This window comes from Mycteria americana, chromosome 1 (assembly GCF_035582795.1).
Source record: "Mycteria americana isolate JAX WOST 10 ecotype Jacksonville Zoo and Gardens chromosome 1, USCA_MyAme_1.0, whole genome shotgun sequence".
Classification (NCBI taxonomy): Eukaryota; Metazoa; Chordata; class Aves; order Ciconiiformes; family Ciconiidae; genus Mycteria; species Mycteria americana.
Window position 1 is genome coordinate 73,565,660 of NC_134365.1, and position 19,288 is coordinate 73,584,947.

General features: G+C 41.5%; 1 protein-coding gene and 1 long non-coding RNA gene across 6 annotated transcripts in view; both read left to right on the plus strand.

Moving 5' to 3' along the window:
- The window catches only part of PDE3A (phosphodiesterase 3A), a 268,394-nt gene that overhangs the window by 37,077 nt on the left and 212,029 nt on the right, over positions 1-19,288 (plus strand). The window contains exon 1 of one of the 5 annotated variants that reach the window (XM_075505821.1): positions 7,010-7,113. The exons of 3 other annotated variants lie outside the window; for them this stretch is intronic. Coding sequence is in view for 1 of the 2 variants with exons in the window: in XM_075505813.1 (XP_075361928.1) it covers positions 7,785-7,808 (24 nt within the window). In the remaining variant the exon portion in view is untranslated. Of the gene's footprint in view, positions 1-7,009; positions 7,114-7,699; positions 7,809-19,288 lie in introns of those variants that run through there. One more of the 5 variants, XM_075505813.1, reaches the window with a different exon arrangement.
- Positions 9,417-16,419, plus strand: LOC142411643 (uncharacterized). Its single transcript, XR_012776229.1, has 3 exons — positions 9,417-9,605; positions 10,553-10,699; positions 16,148-16,419. It is a non-coding gene; the product is annotated as an uncharacterized LOC142411643 (long non-coding RNA).

The window sequence follows — 19,288 nt, forward strand, 5'->3', positions numbered from 1 at the left end:
AACAGAATTCAGTTTTCTAACATCCATGTGTAACTTACAGCCTCTTTAGCATCAAATAAGAAACAGTCTGAAGTTCTGTGAACTGTTACTTATCTTCTTTTTTTTTTAAAGCATTTTAGTTTTGTTTGTTTGCTTTTAATTTAAAAACTTGTTTGATTTCAAACCTCATTATTGCAGGTACCTTGCAATAGTAGTTGCAACCTAGAAGTACCTTGTGGGTTGGAAGAGGAGAAAGCTTTTGCCCAACTGGTTTTCTAGTTAATAAAAGAATCCGTGATTTGGATAATATTCAAAGTAATTTCTTAATTAGCACAAAGCTCCAGTGCTTTTCCTTTCTGTTTGAGTTGAAAATGTGACCGTGTAATCCACCTCTGCAGGAGAAATGACATAAAACTGCGGGTTTTCTACTCTGATTCATTCTGCTTTCACACATGCCTAAAAGGTTTTCAAATCTGATAAGGGTTCAGGCCCTCTTTGGTAGCAGTAAACAACTGCAAATAATACAGCCATGTGTATGTGTGTTGACTTTTTGTTTACTCTTCTAAGCTCTCTCTGATCTTATCATGGCTTCTGGCAAGAGAAGCGATCAGCACGTACTAGAGCGCTGTGCGTTTTGGTGCACCCTGGCAATGCCTGCTTTGGCGGCAGGCTCCGCAGCGTGCGTGGTGCAGGGACCGCTGCAGGGACCCTGTGCCCATGCTGGCAGATTTCCAGACACCCGTGTGGGAGAGGCCAAGAAGGCTGTCCCAGCCATCTTTCTTCCAGCACAACTTTCTTACAACTCGAGGATTTGTTTATTTTATCTGTTTTTCTGCTAGTCTCTTTATAAAAATCTGAAACTTTGAGGAGGGCAAGTTTCTTCCAAACCACCTAAGGGTTTTGATGAGGTGTAGGACCCCGTTGTCCCTTTGATGGAAATCCCAGGTGGAATTTTCAAATCTCCTGTAATCTTGTTCTGGGGAAGCTCTTCTGATCTCCAACCAAAATCTCCTCTCCCTACACATGCTCCTTCCTTTTCTTACTTCTGTACCACTATGAAGTCCCTTCTGCTGCTCCAACACTGCCATAGGATCTCCTCATTCCCCCTTCCTTTTTGGGTTCCCTGTGCCACACATACATTCCTGGGGAGGTAACCTTACAGGAAAGATAACATCTCACCTTTAGTCTGTTGTGTGGCAAGTGCTGATCAAGACATCAAGCTCTAGTGACTTGACCATGCTCCAGTATTTGTACATATGCTTGCACAAGTGCAATTCTCTGTGTGTATTCCAAATTTTTTTCAGTCTTCCTGGAAATAAATTATAATTGACTTTCCAAGTAAAAATGTCTACATTTTTATAATTTTTCCCCTCACCTCTATGCCAAGTGTATCTTGGCTCTACCCAGAGACCTGATTAAAAATGTTAAAACACACTTACCAGTGTGCAATGGCTACATTTATAGCATCTGACTTGAATGTTTGTTTCATAGTCTGGGTTGTAACAATCTGATTCTCAGACTGCCATTGACGTCAGTTTAATAGGAAAATTCAAATAGAACCTGTATTAGATTTTCACTATTAAGTTAACAATAAAAACTTTCTACAGATGCCTTACGTAGACAAGGCTGTTAACAGAAATATTACATTAATGAAAATCAGGCCTCCAGAAACAGAGACTAACTTATTTTTTTTTAAATAAATAATTTTGTTTTCCATGTTCTAGTTCACAAAAATATTTCCTTTTTAATAGTGCTAGTGGTTTAGATGTTAAGTATTGGGAGGAGGCAGCTCGTGGCCATTTGTGGTCATGATGCAAATCTCAGCTTTTCCAGAGCTGGAGAGCCCTTCCAAAAGTCTTCATTTGACTGATTTAATTGGTCTCAACCTCAGATTTCCCCCTTGGTTTCTGTGCCACACCATGTTTATCAGCTCTTTCTTAACCTACTCAGTCATGGTGCTCACAAGGTACTGATATAACCAGAAAAACTCTGGAGGTACCAGCTCAGGTCAAGACAACATCTGTCAGGGTTTGCACTACTTGTAGCGGTCAGTAGTCCCTGCCTTGAGGACTGTGCGGTGTACTGCAAGCAGATGGTGGAGAGAGGAAATAATGTTGTTGTCCTTTTAGAGGTGGATAAATTCTGGCGTAGACCAAGTAGGTGACTTGCCCATACTTAAATCAGAAAATCCAGGCATGGACTTACCAAAGGAGTAGCGGAGCATTTTGCCTCCCCCATTAGCATTCATTAACACTTCTGTGAGACATGACATGATAAAATCTTATCTTGCAGTCCTTAGTAAAACAGACTGTTTTCCTCATCATAGAAAATCAGCCGGGAAGGGACTTCTGAGAGCTTGTTTAGTCTTTTCTCATCCCACTGGTAGAACTGACTCTACCCAGCATGATCCTAACCAATGGTTGTCTCAGTTACGCCAGGGAAACTTGAGCAATGGGCGTGATTTGGGGAACCTGTTCTAGCACTTCAGCGCTCCTCTTCCACCAAGGCTCTCTGCATGGTCAGCCAAAACCTCCCAGCCTGCAAGATTCCAGTAGGCATGCAGGGCTGTTTGTTCCATCTTTTTAATGTATATGAAGGCTGTTGCCGTGTCTGTCCTTGGTCTCATCTTTCCTTAATAGGTTCTTCCAGCTTTTACAGTTTTCTAGACTTGTGCTATCAGTTCTTAGAGTTTGCAAAGTCTTGGGAAAGTTGCTTGCAGGGTAGTACTACGTAAGTGTAGGCCATTTCATTGCTTCTTGGCACAGCCTTAGATACTGGTGTGGCCTTGACTGCACTTTACGGCAGCAAAAGATGATAAGCAAGAAGGGTTTCTGGGCTGCAGTTCTATGACTAGTGTGCACCATCTGATTTTTGAACTGCACTTATGATGTGTGTGGGGAAACAGCTTTCTTATTATTTATATGGTCTCTGACAGGGTGGTGAATCCTATTCAAAGTTAGAGCCTCCTAAAAGGCCTGGAGGGTTTGGCTTAGGCTTAAGGAATTGAAATTACTCCAGAAATACCCAAGTCATAGTTTATTAGCTTTACAGTTCAATTGCTGCCCAAAGAAAATTAGCTATACCATCTTACCAAGTTACAAATTTTTTGCAGGAGAACAGCTAGTTAAAATCAGATGACTTTGTTTTGGCAATTTAGCATCCGTGCAAGACTGGCCAATACTTAACATTCCTGTGTGTGAAATGGTCCAGACAGGTGGTATTTATCTGGGCACCTGCTTTTTGAAAAACTGAATCTCCTGATGGCCAGGGCTTCAGTTACCTCAATTTTGTGTTGAACACTGCATGTGGATGGAAGCAGAGCAATGACCAGGTCTGGGCACATCATGTAAAACATGAAAGTATTTCTGTCTTTTCTCTTAAACATTTTAAAGAAAAATTAGTATTTTGAGCGGAGAGGTAAAGGTGAACAAAAAAGGTTGAAAAAAAAAATGAACAGGGAGGAGGCTTGGAAGAAGAGAAGGGGCTTAGCTAATGACTACGTACATGTGTCTTACTACTTTAGTTCTCCCTTTATAGATAAGTAACTCCCCTCTTACTAATGCATTTACCTAATGTGGATGTAATAGTATCAGTGGTGATTAAGCTGCTCTTGCGCAAGGTAAATGTACTTGTGGTGAGCATCTTTTACACCAGGGGAACTGCATCAGTATGAGGTTTGTCATGATTTAACTATTTGAAGAGTAGAATTGTACCTCCGTGAGAAATGTATAAGGCCCATATGTATTTTTCTCTCTAAGGATACATAGTCTTGATCCTACAGATAAAGTGGCTACTAAAATGGATGAGGGTGGTGAATGAACATCATGTGCTGTGTTGCAGTGGCTGGTGTAGAGTGGCGAAATTTGAGCCGTTTCTTTCTCTAAGTATCAGGGGAAGGGCTCACTAATGTCTATTCCTTGTGGGGAGCATCGCACAGTCACAGGACACCCGTTCCCGATGAACCTGATGGATCCCCAGAGCTCGCTTCCCTACAGCCTTGAGTAGAGTTAACGAAGCCTCTGCACACACACTCCTCTCCATGGTGAGGAGAGGAAGGGAGGTGTCCTGAAGGGGCTAGTCATGGTCCTCAGCAGGGGTCCCTCTGTCAGCTTCAAGCACACAGGTACATCTGTGCTGTTGCCCTGGAGTATAAAACTGGCTGGCATCCCCAGCGTGGATGTAGACCCACTGAAGTGCCCAAGACGTCTGTGTTACAAACGAATGGAGTAGTGCCATGCTGGCACCAGCTCTGTTTCCATGGTAGGCTTTGAATCTTCTCCATCCCATAACCAAAACATGGGCCCAGCCTAGCCTGCCTGCGGAGCTGAGGCTCTGTATGTACCAGTGTATTTCTTTTTTAGTTTCATTTTGTCTTTGCCAGCTGAAATAACAAGGCTTTTAAGACACGGCCGTGTTGCGCTACTGTGGTTTAGGGATTTGTATTACTTCAGCAGTGTAAGGCAGGTACGCTGCACAAATGGGCACAAAGGGTGGTATTAAGGGCTTTGTCATGAACTTTCAGCATGTGGTAAGGGCAAATGAAGGGTGCTTTCTATCTGTCTGCCCTCCACCCCCTCTTGAGAGCCTGGGATTTCATGAGGTGTGTTTTGGATAGACTTGCATAAACACAGTTATTTTGCTTGTCTGCCGCTGAGATGACAATGTTCCATTGAAATGTTTGACAGCCTGAAGTAACTGACAATTATTTCACATGTGCAATGATTAGCTCCATGGTACGCCATGTGACAGCTCAGAATTGACACTGACATTGAGTGTGAATCTCGCTGTTCCTCCCATCAGCTGTCCTGGTAGCTTGCAACATTTTAAAAACACTCCCTGGTTTTTACCTCCGAACAGAGGCTCTCTGTTCGAAGTCACGTTAGGTAACTTTGGTTTTCCTTACCCTTTTTCATTCCCTGGCGGGACAGTATGCAAAAGTGCATCAGGAAGAGGGGACTAGGGTTTTATATATTAGTAAAAATTGAAAATAATGTTCTTAATTTTGACCACATCGGTTTACTGGAGGTCTTGTGAAAGCTCATAGGTATTTATTTGAAAAGTTGAAAGGACCAACAGCATCTGTTAATGTGACTTGGGGGTAAATACAGCGTAGGTCTTTCGACACAGCCCTGCCGGAGTAGCTGAGCACTGTCTTCTTGTTGTTCATTTTTATTCCGTTTGCAGATTCCCATATAACTGTGAAGAACAGTGTCCTAACCTAAAACACCATGGGGCTTGAAATTGTTTTAAACCTTTGTTAAGAATGTATAATCATCTATGCTGAATCTTCTGACGGTTTCTTTTGCCTATGTAGTTACATAGTCAAACTCTAATGTGTGCTGTTTGACTAGGGATGAACTTTTATCTCAGGCAGGTAATGCATGTGTTGCACAGGCACTTCAAATATAAACTGGCTAAACAATTACTGGGGAGGCACCGAATGCTTATTAGGAAAGTGATTAATAACCTATTTGCTGTAAAAGGCACAAATATCAAAAGGCAGATAGTCCGTTTGATGGCAGGTGGGAAAAATTGCTTTTTGTCTGTTATTTTATACTTTCAAAAAAAACCCCAAAAACCCCTTTCTCCTGTTTACCGCTTACAGTAAAATGCAGACGGATCTGTTTTCAAGTCAGATTGGCTTTCTGATTTTCATTGTTAAGCACAGTGCTTTGCATTATAAAGTCAGAGGCAAGCTGTAATACATTCAGTATCTCTGTTTCCTTTTACAAAGTTAATTCTTTGAATTTTTGGCAAATTGACTGTTCATTTGTCAGTGTCACCTTAATCTACAAAACAGATAGTGAGCAGCTCCTTCATCTACTTTTTCTCCTCTTTGTTTAAAGAAACAGAAGAAAAAGTAAAGAACAGTTTGCTGGGATCTTTTCCGAGTTTATCCATACTGTCCATATTACAAATGTTGTTTTCTGTGTCTATAAGGTGGTATTAAGTTTTTACTGTCAAAGGAATTTGTTAAGGCTGTAGGCATTGCCATGGTGAGATTTTCCTCTATACTGACATTTAGGTAGAGTGCAAAATGCAGAGTCTTTTATTAGTAAGCCAGATGCCTACTTCAAATGTGGCTCTGGATCCAACTTACTGTGCTTGGCACAACAGGACTCTTCTAGGTCTGAATTATTTCAACCTTAAAAAAAAAAAAATTCCTAAGAAAGGTTGCAGCTATTAGACTGAAAATTCATTCTCTCCTATTAGCAGCTGAGATTTATTTTTCTGTTTAACTGGCTGGATCTTTTGCTTGTGAGAATTGGCGTCCTGCTGCGGCATGGTATGTGTCCAGTAGTGAATGTGAACCTACATTGTAATGTCAAGGCAGAGACGGCAGCGTGATTTATTATCGAACTGGGCAACTGTTGAGCTTTGCGAAGCTCAGGCAGCCCACAGAGGTTCGGGGATGGGTGGCCTTGGATTTCCCTGTCCTCCTGCAGAAGTGAAACTTGGGGCAGAGCCAGGTTGTGGGGGGCTGTGTCGTGGCCTGGTGCCGCTCTGGGCCGCTCCGGGGGTCTGGCGTGGCGCGGCGTGAGCGTGGCCTCGCGGCTCCGTCCGGGCCTGGCAGCGGGCCTACGCGGGTGGGCGGCTCCAGTCAAGCCCAACTTACCCCATAGGTGTTTTATCAGCAAATTATTTTAATAATGGCATTTTTCTTTTGCGGTGTGGGGAGTGACACAGTGGCATGTTTTTAATGTTATCTGCAGCGAGCATATTGAGAGCGCTGTGTTGTTCTTCTTTTCCTCATCCAACCGGTTGACTCCAGGGCTGTTTTAGTTCAGCGCAAAAATCCCAACTGAGGGCGATATAATTTGACAGTTAAGGTTCCCCAGCTGCCGATCGCCGACGATACGTGAGCCACCTCAAAGCAGTCGGTGAAGGCTGTTGCCGACCGCGTGCCTCTGAGCCGCGGCGGCCTGCTGGGCCGTGGTGACTTGTGCCTCTGCAGAAGTGGATTCCCCTCTGCTCTCAGCAGCTACTGCAGAGCCCCGGACAGTGCTAGGACCCATTTTGTCTGCTCAGGGTACGGGAGCAAGGCCAAACACGTTGTCAAAAGCAACTAGGCATGAGCTGATGCTACATGAAAACTTTTGAGGAACGAAATCCATCGTAGTCGGAATATTTGAGGTAACCAGAGGCTCTGTTACCCTGGGGGTAATCACAGTAAAACACCACCTACCATCACGGAGATCGTTCTGCTTTATTTGCTGTTTTCAGGACGGTAGCATGCTTGCAGTAATTCCTAGGTGGTCTCTGTATGTGTGTGGTGATGTCAGCAGCTTGGGGTTTACATCTGCTGACTCATCTGTTTAAAGAAGTTGATTCTTAATTTTCAGTGGGTAATAATTTTTCTCCCCTCGTACAACAGTTGAGGAGAAAGAGATGGTTATGAGGTTTAGCAGGGGCTACCACAGTACAGGGTTTTCTTGCAGGCATGTAACTTACTGCATATTTTAATGGCTGCAATATACAGAAAGCCTCAGTTTCATGGTTCTTCTTGGACCTGGTCCAGCTTCTGCTGTGAAAGTACAATTCAGCAGAAGCCCTTTTAGAATATTTATTTATTTTTAGTATCCAAGAGTTCTGCATGTGGTATCCTGCATCCTCACGAGAAGAGTCGTAGCAGTGGTGCCTTGGCACAAATGAATGACTTGATATTGCTGGGTTTTTTTTTTTTCCCCACTGTTTTTTTCATTGGGTAATAGAAAGTAAAAGCACCTTCTGCTTTCCTGTTCTTAAAATCCAGTTTTGCTCTTCTTCTCTCCCTCCTCCCAACACCCCTTTGGGAACAAGAAGGAATGGTGTCTCTGGCAAAGAAACAGGTAGGGTTTGGTTGGTAAGTGGAACTGATTTAATTAAATCTCCTTTTCAGCCTCATAATGGATTCATTCAAGAAGGCAAAGGAGTAGGAATGTGGCTTTTGATTATTTTTTTTTTCCTTTTTCTTTCCTTTTTCCCTCCCTGCAGTCAATGGAAGTAAAATGGCTTTTTAAACAGAATGCTTTTTCTCCTGACAGTTTAAAAAATAGGCTATGTTAAAATTTATTTTATGTCTAACTTTGATTAACTCATCTTTGCACTCCTGAAGATATCAGAGCAACTTTGTTGTGTGCATAGTATTTGCTCTAGACGCATGCCAGTGTAACAGTGAAGACTACAGATCTATCTAACACCACCTGAAATCGCACGAGCATTGAGCAATACAAATGTAATACCACAGAAGTCTGTTTCCCATCCTCATTAGCTCATGATCTTGTATTACTAGTTTTACTCTGCCGGTGCACTTTGGTTTTGTTATCTTGGCAATTGCTGACAATACTAGTGTTCCTCAGAAAACTTGGATTTGAATTTTTGTTGAAATGTTTTTTCTTTTTGGAGCCAGAGTCTTTTGCAAGACTCATCAGTTTTGATAATGTTTTTTTGGGGGAATACGTTTGCAAGAGAGAGTTCTGAAGAAATTCAGAGACAAAGTGGGTGCACGTGAGTGTGCAGATGTGTGGTAAGCAGTTAAGGGACTGGCTTGAGATGTGGAAGACTTGGTTCAGCTTCCTGGTCTGCGTGGTACAGAGTAATGTAGGATGGAAAACTACTCTCTGACCTTTGAATTGGGTGGAGTAAAAACTCAATCAGTGGTTTCTTACCGCCAGGAGATTGCTCTGACTAATCGTTTGCTTTCTTGAACTGGAAAGCAGGGATTTTTCGTTTTCAGAATGAAGTTGTCACACCAGGATCAGCTGTAAACGTTAGGCAGAAAACCTGGTCTTGCAACAGATGGGGTGACTTGTGTGAATAAATCTGAAGGAACTAAACACAAGAGTAAGATAGTTGTTTATGGTACTTACATAGTGCCAGAGAAATATATGTACACTGAGACGTGGCTAAATCGAAGATGGTTTTCTTACCAGAAGCAATATGACTTTTCTCTGACTGAGCAAATGAACCCTGGCTCACTCTTCAGCTATATTGTTTTAAGTATTTGAACACGCTCTGTACTGCACTGCATCAAGTTGAGAAGATGTAGTCTTGGTTCTTAAAAGATTGTGCCGTTAGCTACGTGTTTGTATATGCCCATTTTCAGAGCTGGAAAATGGATACCAGTGTCTTGTGCCATCATGCTTGCTGGAAAATATGATTTCCCACTTAGTTTGCTGCTGTTTTGGTTGTTTATTGTTGCCCTGAGAAAACAGAGAGCGGCACTGCCTATGGATTGCTCTGAGTTCAATGGAAAATTGTGCTTTCTGACTTAATGTAGTTTAAAGTGAACAACCCTATGGCCATGTTATGGCTCTGCTCCATCAGTATGCTGTACCTCATCCATTTCCTACATATTTTCTTTTTTGGGCATCTTTTAATGCCACCATAATTGTTATTTAACTTCTTGTCTTCACATCTCTGTGCAGGAATGGATAGGTCAGCAGATTACACATACACAAAGTCAGTGCACATGCTGAACATGGCTGAGAACTCCAGAGCAAAGCAGAACAGCTTGTTCTCTACTTTAGAATTGAGCAAGGGCAATGATTTACTCAGTGTCTGCAATTTATAATAGTTTGTTCTCTAATCCACATAACTGCTTCAAAGAGGTAAAATTTATTGTGCATAGGTAGATGTCTGACATGGTAAGTTGAATGTTGATGTAAGAATCCTGATTCCAGTGTGATCATCTCCATGCAAATCCTCTGACAGTGTCAGGTTGGTTGTTTGCTTAGAATTGTTGTAGATTGATTTTTTTTTTTTTTTAATTTTTTTTTCTCACCGCTAATAAGTCAATGCATATTCCCTATGTGTGTATATTCCCATATTGTGCAATACAGTGCATTTCTTTCCTTGGGGAAATGGCCCTAACTATGTAACTAGAGACTTCATAAATGCTGTAGAACAGCTGTGCTCAACACAGCAAGGGCTCTGTTTACTTCTACGTTATTTATTCATGTATTCTTTTTCTTTTTCCAGCCCCCCAAGTAATGGTGGCATACTTTTTTTTTTCTTTTTCTTTTTTTTCCTGAAATTCCTTTGGTGGAGAATTCAGCCTTCCCTACGCAACACATAGGGATTTCATGGGGTTTCATGACTCATTTGTAGTTGGAATACCTACTGGGGCAGTATGAGGGGCTTGGATGCAATAAAATGAATCACCATGACAGGCTCTACGTAAGAACTGTTTGGTAAATGTTCTGATACAAGAGAATGCCAAATGAAACAATTCTTTCCTTCCTTCCTTTGGTCTGAGAAGTCACTCCCCTGAAGATGAAAGCAATTGATCGTTAATTCCTTAGACATGTTAAAAAATAAAAAAAAATTGAGGATGCTTCAAGAGTAGGTGCTTCATTTTTTTCTATATTGGTTCTTGCATTATGCTGTGGTATTGCAATCTATGTAGAAAAGGCTGGGCTTAATCGCTGGCTTTAGCATTCAGGCTAAGATCTACACTGACAAGAAATTTTTTTGGGGAGTCATTAAGTGTTCTTGTGGGTGAAATGGAGAAGATATTTTTTAATAACTTCTCATAAGAGGGTTTGTACTGTTAGAAGCCAGGGCTCTATCCCATTCTGTATCGCTTTTCCAGCTGTGGTCAGTAGCATTTGATGCCGCAGAGAAGGGAGAGGAAACCTAGCAGCACATTTGAAAATGGCTGGATCTTTTTTTGAAGCAGCTCTGTGAACTGAGTGGATCCACTTCAGCCAGTCAGACTTCCTGGGATTGCAGCATAACGGTGAGATGGCAGTGCACTCCTCTGCTCTCTTCTCTAATAGTTAACCTATTTAGCTAGCACAGTGGTCTAAGTGAATTATGGTAAATGTTTCCATTACTGTTACATAGCTCTAGTATGCTTTACTCAGTGAGCATCATTAGAAGGTATTTTTTAATTAATTGCATGTAATCTCTGTTTCAGTAATGGGAGTTTAACTGAAAAATTAATTTGGCCAAGCTGTGCTTATGCATAGCTTGATATAATAATACATACGCGCACACACGTGCTCTCTTGCTTGCACTTCGTTCTCTCTCTCTCTCTCTCTCTCTCTCATCATTATTACTGATGATCCTGTGTTGCTTATTGTGCTCTGTAACTTGAGGCTCCTGAGCCTGGAAACTGTTTAGAAAAAAAATGTTGTTTTCTTTTTCTCAATGAAAACATACATACATTAGAGCTGGACAAAGTATATCTCAACTTCTTTCATAACAACTAGGAAGAAAATTAGTTCTGACAACTAATTTTACTCTTCTGGTGGAGGGGATACAGCTGGCTGTCTTGCTAGCATGCTGCATGGTGCGGCGCTTGTATTGTCATCTAGTGCTACCACGTAAAACACATTGCATCATTAAGCTACTATTCTAGTTCTAAAAGGCATTTTCAAAACCAAATAAACCCCATGAATCAGGTGATGAGGCTTAAAGCATAGTCATAAAATAATTTGAAATCACCATTAAAAAGTAATGAAGCAATTTTAAGGCAATGAGTTGTTTCTTTTTTTCTTGAAATTAATGGTGTTGGTATTGTAGATAAGGCATTCCAGTGAATTCCCACAGAGATGCCCATGGAGAGTGAAGTAGCTTAATTCTGTGCCCACCCAGGCATTTGTTTATCTTTGACATTGATTAGGTGATAGACACAAGCCTGAAGATGAACTGTGGCCTGGTTCTTTTGTTCTGAGGCTACGTAAATGTTTTGTTACCTATTTTAGATTTTATCTAAAAAGTCTTGGGATAGCAGATCCATGTCTCTCCCCCTCATCTCCTGCACTGTGGTCTAAAGTAACCCGTGAAATAGTTTTACATCTCCTTATATGCATGGAAGAGAAATGACTTCGGAGTCATCAAATAGATGATCACCTTCAGTAAAGCTACAGCAAGATTGGGCCCTATAACCTATCACTTTCATCAGGAATAGTTCGATTCTGCAAAAAATTGCTGTTGGAGAGAAAATATTGCAGAATAAAAACCACCAAGGCATTAGCAGTTAGGAAACTAGCTTAAAAGAATTATGAATCTTTTTTAAAAAATTGAAAGTATTTTTTCTCCTCTTCTGGTTTCTGAGCCTTTAAGGAACTTGCAAGTCATGTTTTCAAGCTTTTAAAATATATTTATTTATTTATTTATTCTCCACAAGCATGAGAACTTGAGATATCTTTTAAAATAAACAAAACAAAAATCTAGCAACTGAGACCCTTGGATTCTCACGGAGTCTTATGGTTCCAGCAGCTGGAGCTTTAGGAAAAATACAAAGCTTGTAATAATAGTCACCCCACCCAAATGGGTTAACGTCTGGCCTTCCATGGGATTACACATTTCAGTTAAATGCAAGATACGGTAATGGGAGCAAGGTCATGAGCTGCGTTCCCATTACACATGCTTATTTAGATGGACAAAAATTCAATTAAGGGAGCACAAAGGAAGTGGGCAACATTAGGATGTGTGAAGTTTGGAGAAATTCTTTCTTTGGTTGTTATCATTCCCTTCCTTTCTTCTTAGTGTCTTTGCTTTTACATCAGCGTTGCACGTCTGATTCATCATATTGCATTTGCCTTTCCTTTTAGGAACAGATTCCGTAGCCTCTAAACCTAAAGGATCTTTTCTTTCTACATCTGCAAATGCAGCTTGTTCTTCTGATCTTCAGGGAACTGAGGGAGTGGGGTGGGACATGATGCCAGGTATGCCAAAGGGTCTGCAGAGCTAACATGGTTGGGATTCAGAAGGGAACTGGAGAATAGTTTCTTGCTGCAGTGGCGCCGGTTCCCTTGTTTGTCTTCTGAGGCAGGTATTTTGTTTTGTTTCTATTTGTTTTTTTGGTCTATGTCAGGAGCAGCTGGAGAATTCATTCCAAAATATCTTCTGATGAGCACACTTCTGCAGCTCTTCTCCCTCCCTCGCAGCACCCAGGACCCCCATGAGCCACTGCCATGAGGTGGCTAGCTCTCTTGAACACGTTTTGGAATAGATGAGAGCACCTTAGGCATAACACCCTTTTCAGTAAGAAATAGTCTTTAGGCCGATGTTATCTTGGGCAACAATTTGGTTAATTGTAGAGAAGCAGAACAAACCTGTTCCTAAGCACAGCTCTTCTCCCTCTTTTGCTGGAGTGAATGATTGCTATGCAGTCAAACTCTCACTTCTCCAGTCCTTAATGAGAGACAGGTATAATGACCTTCTGTTGTAGAGGCACAGATCAACGTCTAACAGTAACTCATGAAGGCTGACTTGGGTTGATGGAGATTGATCTATGGCAATAAACTGAATTATTGGAGCTGTGTGATGGAGTTGGTACATTTAATATCCCCTGCCATGTAGCTTGTTTGAACAGATGCCAGTAACTTCGTAGTCTTTCTTTTCCTTTCACCCAGGAATTTGGTAAAGGACTTCTTTTGTATACTTGACATGAGTTGCCTTGTTTTCTAAAAAGTGGGAGTTCTTCCTAAAAATTGGAAGGGAGCAGTATGCTTGCAATGAATGCTCAAAACATCAAAAAAATCAATGCCAACCAAGAAGTGCTTTGTGTTTCCTACATAGATGCTGTTGCTGTTGGAAAACATGGTCATTTTTAAGAGTCCTTCTGTCCAATACCTCCTGGTAGTTCAGGAGTTTCTATTTTTTTGGTGTGTCTTTCAGTTTCTCTTTGCCCTCTATGTTTTTGCTGGTGTGTGACAGACACCTCCCAAGTCTTTCCATCCCCCTGAGGAGGACCAGCTGCTTAGTGGGTGGAAGATAATCTTGTGTATAAAGCTGCTTTTCCTTGTGGGAAAAGAATTTGCTATTGTTTTTGTTGTTTGGTTGGTTTTTTTTTCCAGAAGAGTTGCCTTAGTATGGAAAAAGGAAAAAAAAAAATATTTTGTAGTTCAGAATTGCTCCATGTTAAACCTCATAAAAGGGATGTCTCTGCCTACTCATGGCTTTTGTACTTTTTAATTAAATGAACAAAAAGAAGTCTATGTGTTGTCACCCAGAAATATTACGTGATTAAACTTGCTGTGGATTTCCTACAAATTGCAACGTGTATCAGAGCTGTAGGTTGATCAAAGGGCAGGCTGATTAGCTTGTCTTGTTAACCCTCTTTGACGCTCTGGGTTCGGGACATAAAATACTTAATGCCAGCAAATAGCCCATAGTGGTGCTCAGTAATCTTAACCAACTGTCGACCCAGTTAGCCCAATAGCAGATGGCTGAAATGGCAATTGCAGCCAGGACATGTAGTAGAGGGCTGCATGGTGCAGGTAGTTTATTAGCACCTGTACTCTTGAGGATCGTGTCGTGGGGCCCTTAATGAACACGTTAAAAATAACTGAAAGCTGATTAGCTACTTATGCCGGGGAAAAGAGCGAGTGAGCAGCAAGGGGACTGACTTGGAGAGGTGAATACTGTGTTTAAGCGTAACGTGCTTTTACTTAGTCTTATTGGTGAAAGACAACGGCCAGCCTGTGATTAAAATCTGGCAGGGCAGCTCTATGGCTCCTTCCCCCATCTCCTTTGAGGCTGGCCCTGTTGCTGTGCCTGTCTTGCTGGCCCTTTCACTTCCCCTGTTTCGAAGTCCTGCCAGGAATAGCACATTTTATACGATGCCAAATGTATAAATTCCTCAGACCACTCAGTCTGGGAGGAATGTACTAATGGTGTGGCTGACTGAGTTTTAATCTGGGATGTTTTTAATTTTCAGACCATGTTAATTTATTTTAATCTGAAAATTACAAGACTCGTTTCAGTTCTCTGATTTATTGCTTCTTTTAATACTTATTTGCCTTTTTTTTTGAACAATTAGCTCTTTCCAGTCTGCAGTCATACTTCCTTTTTCTGTCTTTGATAACTGATAAAGGAACTGTGTAATGCAGTAGACTGTGAATCCCCTTGAGATGGCAAGATCAATGCGTGTATTCGGTTGGTTTGTGTCACACATGAGTTTTATTCCAGCAGCTGTTTACTAAACGTCCAACTGAGGCTCATCTCCAGATTGTTAGCACCTATTCAGAAATGCTCCGTTCTGTGGGATCGGATTTTGGGTTTTTTACTGTTTTATGGCCCTCATCACTGGAAAAAGAAGGTAGACTCCAAACTGAGGGAGTGATGGAGCACCCTGTGGTATTTTTGTTTTTCATTGACATAAGGTCTAGTTTTGGAAATTTCCTTTTAGTCTGTTCAAAGATGTTTATTTTACAGTAATGCCATAGACATCACCTATTATCACTGCAATATCTGCTTCTAGCATGAAGCAACTGACTTTACTGACTGAAACTGGTGTCTTCAGTCTTAGCTGCTTGCACAGTCTCAAACTGAATGGGAGATAATAATTGTCTGAGTGCCTCCCCCAAGCTCCCAGTAAAGAATTTCCATTTCTGGAAAAGCTTTTGACCATATTGAAGTCCTGCATCCTCCTCTTACGTAGTTTTTGCCTGTGTTAACTCATTGCACACAAACATATTTGCTTTTTAATTATGGTTTCTTCCCAGGAGCTGTCTTTTCTTCCTGACTGCTGTAACAGGAAAGTATGACTGTGACAAAACTTCCACTGTGATGCCATTAGCGAGTCTATGATGCAACTGCACCAGTCAAGAACAAACAGTTGATCAGACAGCACATTTATTAAAGCACTGCAAACCTGAACCCAGAGACTGCATGGGTCCATGCCCTCCCAAGGGCAGGCTGAACAGCCCCATTGCTCCAGCAGCCACAGCGACACAGTCAGGAGCTGGAAGCTGCTATCTGAACATCGTGGCTGGCTGTAGTAATATGTGCAGCAACCAGCCCAGAAATGTGGGCACCAGTAAATTTATCGTCTGCTTCGAGGGGTGGTGCCAGCACAGCCAGTCAATACCTGGAATTAGAAGAGGCTTCTAGAATAGCTGTAAGTCAAGGATCTTCGCAGAAGGGGGATGAATAAATCTTTGGTTCCTGCATGTCAGTTGGATTTTTGTGCTGCCTTAGTTTTATCGCACATGTAGTTGATGGGGTCTTTTCTCCCCCCCCCCTTCTTTTTCAATAAGCCCTTTTCCAGGTCTTGATATAGTCTCAACTCTGTTTAAATTCTTTCTTAGAAACGAGAAGATCTTTTGCTGTTTTTAGCCTTCACAGACTACTGACTAGTTGTTGATGTAGAGACTGCCTGCTGGGTGCCAGTACGGGCTTCATATTGGCTGGTGGAGAGAGACAAGCTCTGCTTTGTTCTGTGCTTTTTCAGACCTTACCACCAATATGGTGGGCAGATGGCAGAAACACGAGCTCTGTGTAAATGAAACCACGGTGCTTGCTGTGAGAAGGGCTGAGGGATGGAGAGCCGATGGCCTGTGAGGAGGAATGGCTTGCTGAAAGGTAGTGAAAGCCTGGCGTCCTGAAGTGTACCGCAAAGGATGGGGGTGGTGGTGGTGGTAAATTTTTTAACATTTTCTGAAAGCAGCTAATTGTGACAGAAGCTTTGACCAAAACCATCACAGATACGTTGAATGTAATGAAAAGCGGGGCCACCACCATGCCTCTAGTTATGCCGGGGGAGGATGAAATTCATAGTTTTCCTCTCTAATCACATATCCTGTTCTTGTAATGATGCTCTTGATGAGGCCACTGTAATAGGTGAGCAAAACAATGTTTCCCGTGCTTTTGTCCTGCAGAAATTGTCTGTTTACAATACATGGAAGATTTAGTACAGCACGTTGTGACCTTGCACGTTAGGTAATTATGTAACTGGCTCCGTGGCGCCTGTTTAAATGCATTTCTGTGCTGTTTGAATTCTGTGGATGGACTAATTCATTCTTGTCTTCATCAGATGACAATTCAAAGGGAGAAACACACCATTGGCAGTAGGGCAGGACAACCAGTATGTTTGGAAAAACTCTTCAGCTGTATGCTCATCTCAGTTACGGTTATCCCTCTGCCAAGTTGTACCATCTGGGGGGTGGGAGATGCTTTTGTGTCATTTTTCTCACTGGAGAAGTCTAAGATGACTTGTCCATGTATATTGTTTTTGTATATAAATACATAAACATTGGAGCAGTGGTGGTAAGAAGGAGTATGCAAGTTACAGCCTTTTTTTTTTTTTTTTCTTTTTTTTTTTTTTTCCCCAGAGACTTCAGGCCAACCCCTTGCCTCTGGAGGCTGGGAGCATATGTGTCTCAAGAATTGGCTCAAGTAAAGCTAAGGCTAAATTCCTTGAGTGCTTGCTATAGCACTCTCGAAAATCAGCGTCACTCAACTGACAATACAGTGTTAAAGCAATAGCAGTCTTAAAAATTTGTGTGCTAGAAAAAAGCTGGTAAGATTTTGTGTGGCAGAGCTGCCTGATGACCCCCTCCTTGGGACAGGCCATTGCCCTTCTAAACTGAGAAGTGGGAGTAGAGGGTTTTTTATCCCAGGACCTTAAGCTGTTGGTGCCCAAGTCACAGTATGCTGCCCTAGGGCAAATTCCTCGTTGTCCAGAAGGAGGATAATTTGGTTGAAGCTGTATGATATGTGCTGTACAAACAATTGTTTTGACTGTGTAATTTTTTTCTGGCTCTTCCTTTCTGTTTAAGCAGCTAGACACAAAAGCTGAAACTGGAACAAGGCCACAGGGTTAACAAAGCCTAAGTCAATTACTTTCTTTGTTGTACCACCATCTTTGTTATTTTTTTTCTCCTTAACTAAGTTAGATCAAGGTGCAATCAAAGAGGAAAAAATGCTATTGTAATTTATTATCTTCCTGAAGACAAACATGGAATAGTCCTATCCCACTCTCCGCATGCTCACAAAAAAAGAAAAAACAAAACAAAGAAAAGGATTGGGTCAAGTTAGCAGGATTGTTTAACCTCTTCCATTGTGTGTGCTTCTCTGTATGGAACTTCATGCTGTATTTCAGCAATTTACACTGTGACAGAAAGTGTTCAGAAGCCCTGTTTTGAGTAAATGTTTAACTTTTGATAAATGTTGTATTGTTCTAGCCAAACAGCAGTACAAACATGTCACCATTTGGTGCCTTTCCAGCATGCACACCTTGTTCTTCTGTGATGCTTTTACTAAACTTGAATGAAATCAAGGTACATTAGGTACTCATCTGAAAGATAGACATGGAATTCAGCCAGCACTCTTCATAGTCAGGTTTGTCCTTGCTGTAAGATTTTTCACTGCCCATGGAGGAATGAACTTGTCCTGTTACCTATCTCTTCTTGCTAGTTGTGTTTGAGAACAGGCCCATTTTTCCGCACGTGGTCCCATAGGTCCGGGACCATCTCTCTTGTCCATAAATCTGTGATCAGTAGAGATACCATCATATTGTTTTCTCTTCTGTCCAGATAAGACCAGAAGGTGGGGTGTCTAGGTGACACTACTCACTGAAATATTGCTTTGGTAGTCAAAGGCCGAGATGGGCTGTGTAGAACTGTGAGCGTCCCTGAAGGTGTGGGGAAGAGCTCTGATCAAGCAAATCAGCAGAACTGAGTTGTGTTTGGAGGGTAGACAGGGAAAGTAAGGATGCTTCAGAGACCATAAAACAGAGCTAATATTTCAGGAAAAGAAGAATGTCTGGTCTAGCTGGTGGTTGCCTCTAAAAATACTTTAAATATCACCCAAGTGAAAAACAAAAGACAGGCTGTATGCATATTTACCAACAGGAGAAAATGAACCACCAGGCATCTTGCCTTTTGGAACATTTCACTGTAGGTGGAAAACATTGTTATCCTCCATGTCTGTCAGAATTTCCCGTGACAAACTTGATTAGAATAAGTCAGCAACTGTGAGCCCAAAAGTACATTCTAGACCTGACAGCAAATGTGTGAGAATAGCTCCGATACAGAGGTTTCTGCCATTGTCTTTCCCTTTCTTCTGTCAGGCTGCTGCTTCCTATTTTCTGGAGGGAGATTCAGGAACAAAGCATGTTCGTGGGCAGAAGTCATGGTAACCCCTTAGAGCAAATAGCTTGATTGTGAGGCACAAAAATGAGTACTCATAAAAAATGGACAGATCTATGCTTTAAGCCAAAGCTATTTGGTATGTTTAAACAATGCCCTTGAATATGGAAAAAACTGTATTTCTGACTGACCATGGTGCACTAATGGCAGAATTGAGCTCTCCTCAAAAGAAGGCTGGACTTGCTGAAAACAAGACAGTAAAGACGAGAACCTGCAGCATGCTCACCCAGTACAAACAAGTAACGCAGAGAAAATAATTATGGAAATTCCAGCAATACCATATCTTAGTGAGTTATTTTTATATTACTGGATGTTTGTTCTTCGAACCAATGAAACAGTGCTTCAAGGGTGATTTTTTTTTTTTAAAGGTAGTAAGTGTGGTTTTTGTAAAAGACAAATTTCAGCAGCATCAAAACATTTTTAAACAAGACTGCAAAGTTGTC